The sequence below is a fragment of the Mytilus californianus genome, unplaced genomic scaffold (genome assembly GCF_021869535.1).
Source record: "Mytilus californianus isolate M0D057914Y unplaced genomic scaffold, xbMytCali1.0.p SCAF_7, whole genome shotgun sequence".
In the NCBI taxonomy this organism is placed as follows: Eukaryota; Metazoa; Mollusca; class Bivalvia; order Mytilida; family Mytilidae; genus Mytilus; species Mytilus californianus.
The window spans coordinates 71,244,097-71,255,646 of record NW_026262723.1 but is presented as its reverse complement, the minus strand read 5'-3'; the positions used below and the strand labels follow the sequence as shown (position 1 = coordinate 71,255,646).

Genomic DNA, 11,550 nt, shown 5'->3' with positions numbered 1-11,550 from the left:
AATTCATAAATATCTTTGGTGAGTATTTTAACCGCTCAAGTGAAATTGACCTATCAAACAATTTCAGGTTCGTACAGCAATAAGGAACTGTTGGGCTCATTGTAATGTTTTGCAATGGACTCCATTAAGGTTCAATGAGTCATTCCAGCTGTTAGAAAGCTTCATAAGAAATTTGCATGTAAACGCAACAGAAGAAAACAGAGTGTTAGGTGATTTACACAATTGGAAAACAAATGGTAAGTTGATTATCACAAAGAATAGTGTTGATGATAATTATAAATAACTGAGATTATGCTTGCAGAATTTATATATTTGAAGAAGATAAACTCAGGATTGACTAAGAACAGCTTTTTCTTGTTAATTTAAGCTATCAAACGATCTTGCAAATGTTTTGAATCTATACATTTTTGTAATCTTCTTTTTTTAATTGACAAAATGAATTTACGAGAAGGTGTTAATATGACAACAATGATCATATGTATAAAATATATATTTTTTTTTTATTCTTTTTTATTTATTTTTAAACTTTTTAAACAACATTCCTTTCAGATTTTTATTTTTTTTGCTCAAAATGTATATGCTTTTAAATGCATAAAAATGTTTAAATTTTTTTGATGATAATTTTATGAATTTAACTGTGAAACTATATTGATATGTACATAGCATGTGTTAAGTGTCTCATAAGTCAAATTTATGACTGGGTATTGATTGTTTTGTTGAATACTGTGATATGTAAATATTTGTCAATCAATATGTGACACTATAATAAAATAAATATCTATAAGAATTGAAGAAGCAGCCCAAAAACCTAGCGTATTTTACTCAATGTTTGCACTTCTCATAACCATAAAATACTTTATAATCATAACTCATTAACACCATCATTTTGATTTGTTTGGAATAAAACAACTTTCTTCTGTTTTAGGTACGAAATTCATTAATATATCTGTGCTTGGGGCGGAATTAGTTAGTATGATTCAAAACGCTGAATGCATCCAACATGAGTCCAAAGAAACAACTTTAAAATGTCTTCAGTTACAGAAAGAACTTAATAAGATAGAGAAAAAGATTGATGAACTAATGACTAATAACGGGAAATATTTAATGAAAAGTACCTCTGTATGTATATTTCGGTTTTATTTATATATATTTATTTTGTATTTTACTTATTAATTTCATAAATGCCAAAACAAACAAAAACGACACAAAACCAAACATCTAGAGAACATAACCAAGCTATAAAATAATGACCCCAATAGAATCGTGTCAAGATTAGATAAAACAACATTAATTCAGATATAAATGTTGTTGTTTTGTAGTTGTTTGTGAGTGAGGTTCTCTAATGTTTGCAAAATTTCCTGTTGGTAGTTTGAGTTTGCTGTTGTGCCGTATGGTGCACACATGACCACGATATTTCAATCTACAGTTTGTATTCTTTAATAGAAAGGTTTTTGTAAGGGCATAATTCCATGACAATATTTGCCATAACCTGATTATTAAACACGTTGATACTAGTGTATACTAGTTAATATGAAAAAAAAATATTTACCGGTAATAGGCATCTTAACCATTGTTTAATAAGTGAAATCAATGAAAAACGATAGTTCATAAAAAAAATATAAAATTCGTCCGTATTCTTTTTTTCCATTGCAATTACTGATATATTGTTTAATTTTGGGTTGGGTTTTTTTTTCAGAACGAATCGGATTGCAGCAGTACAGGTATGAATGGATAGTTTTCGTCTACTGAACATAAAAAGTCAAATAAAAGCATTTTTTCGGTTCTTGACGGTTCTCGCATCAAAATATCGAGAATATTACAGATCAGAATAAACACTACTGTGGGGGATTCGTTTATCTTTTATTTTGAAAGTAGGTAAACATCGCGATTTTTGCATGAACATCAACTCCATCTCACTGTACACGTTTTCTTAATGTGAAATTGAATATTGACAATCATTGAAAACTATTAAGTTAACAAAATGAACCCTAATTTGTGAATTTTTATACACATTCCAGATGCAACTGGTCTAAAGAACTTAACTGCCCATGCACCATGTTCTTGTCATGGTAAGTTTCCATACTGTGTTGATTTCATTAAAATGTAGAAACATGTACTACATCTATATTTGATTATCTTACATATATTTTCATCTATTTATATCTAGCTGAACTGAACATACTTAAACTTCATGGGTCTTTTTCGAAGAAACTCTTCGTGTGAAGCATTTTACAAATTGTTCTAAAATCAAATGGTTAATTAAAACTGTGTTAATTTAGTTTTGTCAAAAAGAATAATGTATGAGGATGAGGCAGCGGGAGAGATGAGTATCATTTAAGAAAACAAAAGTTATGAATTATTTTAAAATAAATTTACACAAAGGAAGAGGTATCAGAAGTTTTATTTTATATACTCCTTTTTTTAAGACAATTCAATAAGCGACAGTATTGAAACTGACAGGAGTGTATTGGAAGTAGAATTGAGCGTTATGAATTTAGAGCGATATCACTGTGAAATGTTTTGAACATAGATTCATAACTCTGAAGAGGATATAACAACGGGGAGTGTTATGAAACACATACGCCGGCTGCTTTATTAATCCATTATACGTTCTAAATCAATGCATACTTAAGAATTATTACTAAAATTTGACGATAGTTACAATAGTCAACTGACGATAATCCTAAATTTCCCCCAAAAAAATATGATGAAATATTTAAAAAAAACAAAACAAATCATGATTTTTCCATTATAGATATTAGTAATGGATATTACTGTATGGTTTATCTCTATCAGTTCGTCTGTTTTTATAGTGAATGAACATTGCGGGTTATATATGCATATCAGGAGACGTTTACCCAGTCCACAAACTCGGTCTCGCTCCATATGGAGATCATGCGATTCCCTGGGTTTATGGTTGTTACCTTAATATATTCATTTTGTTTTCTTTCAAAAACAAAATATTGGTTATTTACTGTTGCTTAAATCTAAGCAAAATAATGTAGAAAAAAAAAAATCTAATTTAGCTCATGTCGATTTTTTTTTTTTTTTTTTTGTTAAATCGTCTCGATGGAGGCATCCGGGAAAGTGCTTCATTACATTATTTATAACATACTTTGCTTGGTATCTCTGATGAATTTTTACTCGTTGATAATTATTGAAAATATGTTTCAACTCCTCAACGTTTCTACTTATTTATACATCCTTTGCTCTCAATTTCTAGGGTTGAAATAATTTTTATATTCAAAAATAGTCCTACTTTACAACAATTAATTTTACAATTTTTATATTTATTTTACCTTATATGACTTTTCGTTTAATTTTTAAGCACATTTTATTTAACAATATCTTTAACTTGCATTGAATATCTAATGAAACTGCATACAAAGAAAATGTTAACGTTTAAGTTGTTTATCTTTTGATAATTAATCCATGGAAATATTTTTCGGTATCGCTAATCGTTCAAGTAAAATTTATTAAGAATGAAACACTTATATTCATCAAAACTGTTTATTATATCAAGTTTCAAAAGTATGGTTTCGTGCAAATATAATAAATTTGAATAACGGAACAGAAATGTCACTTAACACTTAATTTATCTCCATAAGGTTGTTACATGTGTGTATACTAAAAAAGGTATAATAAAAATACCAAACTCCAAAACAAATTCAAAAACGGGAAGTCCATTAGAACTGACAAAATCAAACGCTTTCAATCAACGGAATAAGTGAAAAACATATACCTTATTCCTGACTTGGTACAGACATTTTACAAAAGCAAAGGAAAATGTGACCGATAAAAACAACAGAAAGATGAAGTTTGTGTATGCTAAAACTCGCAATATGTTTTTTACTCCAGATGCACACCAGTTTGATGTTAGTTTGTGGCAAGAACATGATAGCACGTTCTTTGAAACTGATATCGTAAACGACATTATCAAATATTTAGAAACGGAACATTTTATCGTTGTTATTGGTGCGTCTGGCATGGGCAAATCTGCAATCATACACCACATTGCCTTACAAATTTGCCACGTAGGAGGACGGAGTATAATTCCTTGTCATAGTCCACAGGAAGTCATTAACCATTACAAGAAAAATGAGTTTTCTATTTTCGTCATTGATGATATATGTGGTAAATTTGCAGTAAGCGACGTTGATATTGAAAACTGGATTAATAATAGAAATAAATTAAAGATGATGCTAAGGAAAGGCAAAATTAAAATACTTGCATCGTGTCGCCATGAAATATTTAATGAGGAAAAAGTGCAAAGGTCTTTAAAGCCATTTATTTCTTATAGCTTTGATCTTTCTTCCAAATACAAACCCTCTCAGAAAGCAAAACTAGCCATCGCGGGAAAATATATGAACAGCGAAGATTGTGAGAATCTACAAGACGTTCTTGGGAGTTTTGCTTTTTCTCCCTTGCTGTGCTTTTTATTCTCAAAATACGAAAACATTACCCGTCATGAATTCGTAAATGAGCCTTATAACATTTTCCGATCTGAGTGGGATGAATTAAAGATGGTTGATCCCCATAAGTACTGCTTACTGTTCATGTTTGTAATTTTTAATGGTGCTATCAATGAATCTTTATTCTATGAAGCAAATGAAGATGAAAGGAATAAACTTGAGAATGTATTTAAAAGTTTGAAAATTGAACGCAGCACAGCATTTTCCACCATCAAGGATAAATTAGATTTCTGTGTAGGCACTTACGTCGTCAAAATAGGTAAAATATATAAAATTATACATGACAAAATGTTTGACTTTCTTTGTTACTATTTCGGTAAAAGTAAAGATATGATTTCATTGTTAATAAAGTACGCAAATATTGAAGTTTTAATAGAGCGTACTCAACTACAATCCTCACAAGCATGTCGCAATAGGTATACCGTTGTTATTGGTTGCAAACATAAGGAGGAATATTTTCAAAGATTCCAAAAAGATATCCAGCATGACAGCCTAAAGATCGCTTTAAACAACGTTCAAATGAAGTACCAAAATTACAGGGAACAGTTTCTGAGAATCCTAAAGAGAATAAGCAAGAATTCCATAAAGCAAATTATAAATAAAAGAGATGAAAAGGGTAACAATGCATTCATAACAGTCTGTTCATATGGTTATGATGAAATTGTTCTGTACTTTCTTACCATGGGCGCTGACATAAATGGAAAAGATACCCGTTTGTCACCAATGACAGCTGCATGTGGATCTGGAAATTGTTCTACGGTTGGCTTGTTGATCAAAAAAGGTGCCAACTTGAATAAAGCAGATAAATGCGGGGATACACCTTTATATGTCGCTTGTTTTGAGGGAAATGAAAACGTAGTTAGATTATTAATCAATGAAAGAGCTGAAATAAACAAATCCACAAAACTTGGAGTGACACCTTTATTTGCTGCATGCACTGGTGGGGATGCAAGCATAGTAAAAATACTTGTGGAGCAAGGCGCTGATGTCAATTATAACACTAAGTTTGGAAATACTCCCCTTGTAGCTGCATGTTGTGGTGGATTTGAGTTGATAGTTGAAACACTTGTCAACAATGGGGCATCGGTAAATAAAACATTCGAAAATGAAGAGTCGCCATTATTAGCGGCATGTCAGAGAGGACATGAAAATATTGTTCGGCTATTGATAGAACATGATGCCGCGATTAATTATGCTACAAAATCTGGAAACACGTCTTTGAACGTTGCGTGTTGTGGTGGACATGAGTCTATAGTACAGATACTAATAAACAGGAACGCTTCAATCAATACAACAAACGAACATAACGGATCACCGTTGTACGTGTCTTGTTTGAGGGGATACAAGAATATTGTGCAGTTCCTGTTAGAAAAAGGGGCCAAAGCAAATTATTCTGAAAACAACTATGTACCTTTGCATGCTGCATGTTTCAGAGGAGATTACAAAATAGCAAAGTTACTGATAGAAAAACAGTCCGAAGTAAACATCCCAAAGGCCGATGGTCAGACACCTCTCCATGCTGCAGTTAAGAGTCATAATGAGAAATTAGTCGATTTATTAATATGTAAAGGCGCTGATATTAATAAAACAGACGGTGGTGGCTTTACATCTTTGTACGAGGCATCAATTGCTTGTAATTTTCAAGCTGTGAAAATATTGATAGAAAAAGGAGCAGTTATAAACGTAGCTTCACATTCTGGTGAAACTGCATTGTTTGTAGCTTGTCGTGAGGGACATACTGAAATATCAAAATTTTTAGTAGAAAAGGGGGCTGACTTAAATAAAAGTAATTGTTATTGCAATACTCCTTTGCATATTGCAAGCGCTGGACGATACAAAAAAATAGTTAAGATCTTGGTAGAGAATAGTGCTGATATAAACAAATCAAATAACTACAAAGAAACACCGTTTTATATAGCATGTGAAAAAGGATACTATACAATTGCCAAAATGCTAATGAACAAAGAAATTAATATAGATGAAATAACAGTTTATGGGTGGAACGCTTTGTATGCTGCGGCCTCAGCCGGTTATAATGAAGTAGTTGAACTATTGTTAGAGAACGGAGCAAATGTAAATCAGTGCAATACCTTCGGGTGGACCCCTTTGGTTGCTGCTTGCAGTGAAGGACATATAGACACCGTTATTCTGTTAGTTAACAAGGGAGCTGATATTAATATAGCTAACACAAAGGGAGAGACTCCTATGCACGTTGCCTGCTTAGGTGGGTACAGTTCAATTTTTGAAATTTTATTTAACAAAGAAGCAATTTTAAATAGATGTGATGCGCAAGGAAATTACCCCCTCCACAACGCATGCTACAATGGACATCCTGAAATAGTCGCGCTATTACTAGAAGAGAATGTTGATGTAAACTGTATAAATAATATGAAAAACACACCTCTCCATGTCGCATGTGTCTGTGGACATGATGAAATTGTTCAAAAATTAATGAAAAAACATGCAAGTGTTATAAAGGTTAATAAAGATGCTGAGACGCCTCTTTTTGTGGCATGTAAAGGTGGTTATCACAAAATTGTTCGAATACTCGTTGAAGCCAATTCTTTAGTTGTTAATGTAGTAAATATATCTGGATGGACACCTCTTTGTGCAGCTTGCAAGGCAGGTCATTATGACACAGTGCAAGTATTATTGGAAAAAGGTGCCAATTTAAATAAAGCGAACTGTGATGGACACACACCTTTTGATATAGCAATAATTAGCAAGCACGACAAAATATTTGAATTATTGCAGGATAAGGGAGCAGACATATTTGACTGGCCTGATTAGACACGTCATGCACATATAATCTTATTTTATCTAGTTCTATCTACAGCCGATTCAACTACCTACAAAGAAACCTATTAAAATCCTATTGTCATTTATATATGATTTTGGGACGTCATCATTCAATTAAAAGAACAAATAATTTTATGACATTAACAACACGCTAAAAAAAGTTTTCCGATTGGATTGTATAATACCCACCTTTATCTTGGTCCGTAAGAGTACCCCTGTATAGGTTCCATGCACAAATAAAATATTTATGCGCACTTATTAATATTCATATTAGCTTTGTGGTTTTTGAGAACTGCCGTGAAGATTTTAAAGTACAAGCAAGAAGAAAGAAGAAAGAAGAAGACCTAGAATTTCAATTACAAGCAATTGTAAATGTCATTCTGAACTGGTAGTTTCCATGGTGACAGCAGCCATGAAATTTTCAAACTGTTACTACACACATATGCGTGATAAGTCACATAAGGTTTAATCAGTAGTTAGACAATCATATAAAATCTCATTAAATTCTAATAAACTTATCTCAGGCACACTACTGTTTGGAAACATTATTTTTGGTGCTATCGTATATATCTACGTTTACTGATTTAAGACATTTCAAGCATATTGTACTATATGATACTGACATACAACAACCTGTTTAATTTTGTCATGTGTACATTTTAAAGTAAAAGAACATTGTACAAACTGTAATACTGTAAAATGAGGAGGTTAACGAAGGGCAAAAATGTCCCAAAATCATTTTATTGCTTTTTTAATTAAGCCAAAATACTATAAATTTCACTTACAAATCGTTTTGATATTACAGTTAGTTCAAAATAACTTCTTTTTTGGCACCTCTCATTAAAAATTACGAGGCTATTATACCCCTTAATAATGCATTGTTTGTTTTTGTTTTACCTAGCATTTAGGCTTTTGAAAAAAATCCATTTAAGAATCAAATTGTGTTCTTTTTAATAGTTTATGATAAATTTGAAACTCGAGGTCATATTGTGCCAAAAGTGAACCTTGTACAAAGGCAATTGACCGTGGAACGTTTCTTTGATAACAAGGATTCATACTACTCAGATCAAAGGACTCTTCTTCTTTATAACTCCATACATGTGTACAGCAACGGACTGAATATTGCCCAAGTATGCGTGTAATCTTGGCTATTGGACGTTATAGTCATCAATTTTAATCATAACAGATAGTCACCCTTTCAAAAGTTATTAGACCAGTGACTTAATCGTATAGATTATAAATCTTTTTTATTCGATCTTATTTTCGTATGGACCTTGTATCCGATCTGTTAACTTTACCTTAACGAGAAAGTTTCTTTATCAGTTACCCAGTATCCTCTTTATGTATGAGATATAGAAATAAAATATATTTTTCTTACCTTCTACGTTTTTAGTTTATTTTGTTGTATAATCCTCATGTTTAAATTCATTTTATAAATTGTTTTTGGTCACTGTATTGTTTTTTTGTCTTAATTTCTTTTTGGTCACTGTATTGTTTGGCTTTTTGTCTAAATTTCTTTTGGTCGTATTATTTTTCTGTCTTTAATTTCATGTGCTGTTGTTTCTTGGTAGCTTCTTATTTTTTTAGAGCAGTCTTATTTAAAAAGGGCTTTGACAACTCATGTTACATTTTATCATATTTTGTTTATTGTCAGAATAAGGTTCCTCCGGTAATGAAGGGACTTTAAATGTACACAATTTTTGTGATTTGCATTGTATATAACTCAACCATACTTATTACGATCATTACTTAGTGACAGTTATTAAATTTCTAAACTTCGATTTTCGAATTTGAAGTTACCTATTGAGACTGGCAGATTGGCAGGGATTCCGCGATATAATATGTACTTTATGTTATGAGGGAATAAGGGATGAGTTTTGTGTATTGTTTACCTGTAAAAATGCTGACATTTCTGCTCTAAGATCAAAGCTTATACCCCATTATAATGTAATTATAGACAACCTTACGGCCTTCAACAATGAGAAAACCCATACCGTATAGCATATACTAGTATATTCTAAACTGTCATCACAAGATCTTTATAGTGCCCCATATGTTTTGTCCCTGTCGGTGATAGGTTCAGGTCTCTCATATCATAACGTATTTGATATATCTAAAATACACCTAAGATCCGGAACCAAAAAACCGTGAAATTTGCCATGGTAGTACCCGTCCACTATTATAAACTAGAGGCTCTTAAGAGCCTGTGTCGCTTACTTGCATCTTAAAAATCATCATGCAATTGCACATATGAACTGTAATAGTACTACAATCTGTCGATACCTTTGTTTTGGCATTGCACAAGGTCATGTTTTTCTCTGACTGTTAATGACGTCTTTACACTAGATCCATTGGATGTTGGGTGTTTACTGATTGATAGTTCAGTCTTAGATACATGATTTTTTTTATTAGTTGTTATTGGCTTCGAACTAGCTGTCAGCAGCTGCGAGTACATTCAGATCTGTACCTAGTGTCATTTTTGTTGTTAGGAATGAGGGATGGATAAATACCCTGCCACGTCCAGTCTGTGTTTATGTTTGATGTTTTTCTGGTTTGTATCGATCTGATGAGTTAAGCCTTTTTCAACGGATTTTTATAGTTTGTTCTTATGTTGTGCTGTTACACCACTGTCCAAGGTTAGGGGAGGGTTGAGCTCTCAAAAACATGTTTAACCTCGCCTAATTCTGTATGTGCCTGTCCCAAGTCAGGAGACTGTAGTTCAGTGTTTGTCGTTGGTTCATGTCTGTCATATTTCTTTTTCGTTTATTGTTTTGTTATAAATTAGGCCGCTAGTTTTCTAAATTGAATTGTTTCATATTTTTCATGTCGGGACCTTTTATAGCCGACCATACGGTATGGGTTTTTCTCATTGTTGAAGGCCGTACGGTTGCCTATAATTGCTTACATCCACTTTATTTGAACTGAGGCGGATAGTTGTATCATTGGCAATCATACCTCATATCCTTATTTTTATAATAACTCTATAAAGAGTTAACTGACCATTTCAGTCATGTTGACATATTTGTAGATCTTGTCCTGCTAATCTATTTGCTTTTATAGTTTCTATCTACATTTGTATCTATTACACTTTTCAAGATAATAGGCAAAAACTCCAATAATGGTAAACATCTTTAAAGTGAAATAACTCCAATAACAAGTCGCCTAAAGATTTCCGCCATGATGTAAAAATAAGGAACTGAGGTATGATTTCCAATAAGACAACTATCCACCAAAGTTCAAATAAAGTGGATGTAAGCATTTATAGGCAACCGTACGGCCTTCAACAATGAGATAAACCCATACCGTATAGTCGGCTATAAAGGCCCCGACATGAAAAATAAGAAACAATTCAATTGAGAAAACGGCTTATTTGTAGATCTTTTCTTGCTGATCATTTTTACTGAAAAAAAAATTTCTGACTATTATGGTTTTTAAAAAATTTGAAAAAAAATGTTTCTAAATAATAGACAAAAATGAATAAAAATGATAAAATTTGACATTTAAGGGCAAAAACACCTATAAAAAGTCGTCTGACAGTTTTCACGTAAATGTAGATCTCAACATTCCAAACATTTCTGTCCCTGTCAGGTCTATTCATAGCGGGTTTCAAGATAAAAGACATAAGTTGCAATTTACCCCTATTTTCTATTTTTAGCCATGTCGGCAATCATGGATGACAGGCGGTGTCATCGGACACATTTTTTAGATTTCTAGATATCCTAATAATGATTGTGGCCAAATTTGGTTAATTTTCCGCCAGCAGTTTCAGAGGAGAAGATTTATGTAAATGTTAACGGACGACGATGGACGACGGACGGCAAGTGATGAGAAAAGCTCACTTGACCATTCGGCCAGGTGAACTAAAAAAAGAGTTTTGGGCCTCTCATATGCCTGTGTAACTTCTATAGATAAAAGGGAGGCATACGTGTAAGTCCATTATAAAAAGTTTCTCATAGTTTATTTACTTCTTCGTTTTTTTTTTATATTTACTTTTGATCGTCTAAAATGCTCGGAAATGCAACAAATTTCTCCGAAACATAATTTTTAGATATTTATGAGGGATATTTGAAACATCATTTTTAGATATTTATGAGGGATATTTATTTTCTTACATCTGATTTAGGTTACTCATCAATTCATATCGTTGAAAAGAGTAAAATATAAAATATCAAGAAGTTATCCTATTGAATTCTGTATCAGTTACTCAGTAATCTCCCTTATTAATGCGTCATAGTAATTAAATATATTTTTTTCTACGTTCTACGTTTTATTATATTTT

The 11,550-nt window shown here is 32.2% G+C and overlaps 1 protein-coding gene across 1 annotated transcript; it reads left to right on the top strand.

The window, feature by feature from the left end:
• Nucleotides 1-5,103: 5,103 nt before the first annotated feature.
• On the top strand, nt 5,104-7,520 carry LOC127710126 (ankyrin-1-like). Its single transcript, XM_052215876.1, has one exon. It carries the CDS (start codon nt 5,154-5,156, stop codon nt 7,260-7,262), a length of 2,109 nt encoding a protein of 702 aa, XP_052071836.1. The 5' UTR covers nt 5,104-5,153; the 3' UTR covers nt 7,263-7,520.
• Nucleotides 7,521-11,550: the final 4,030 nt, after the last annotated feature.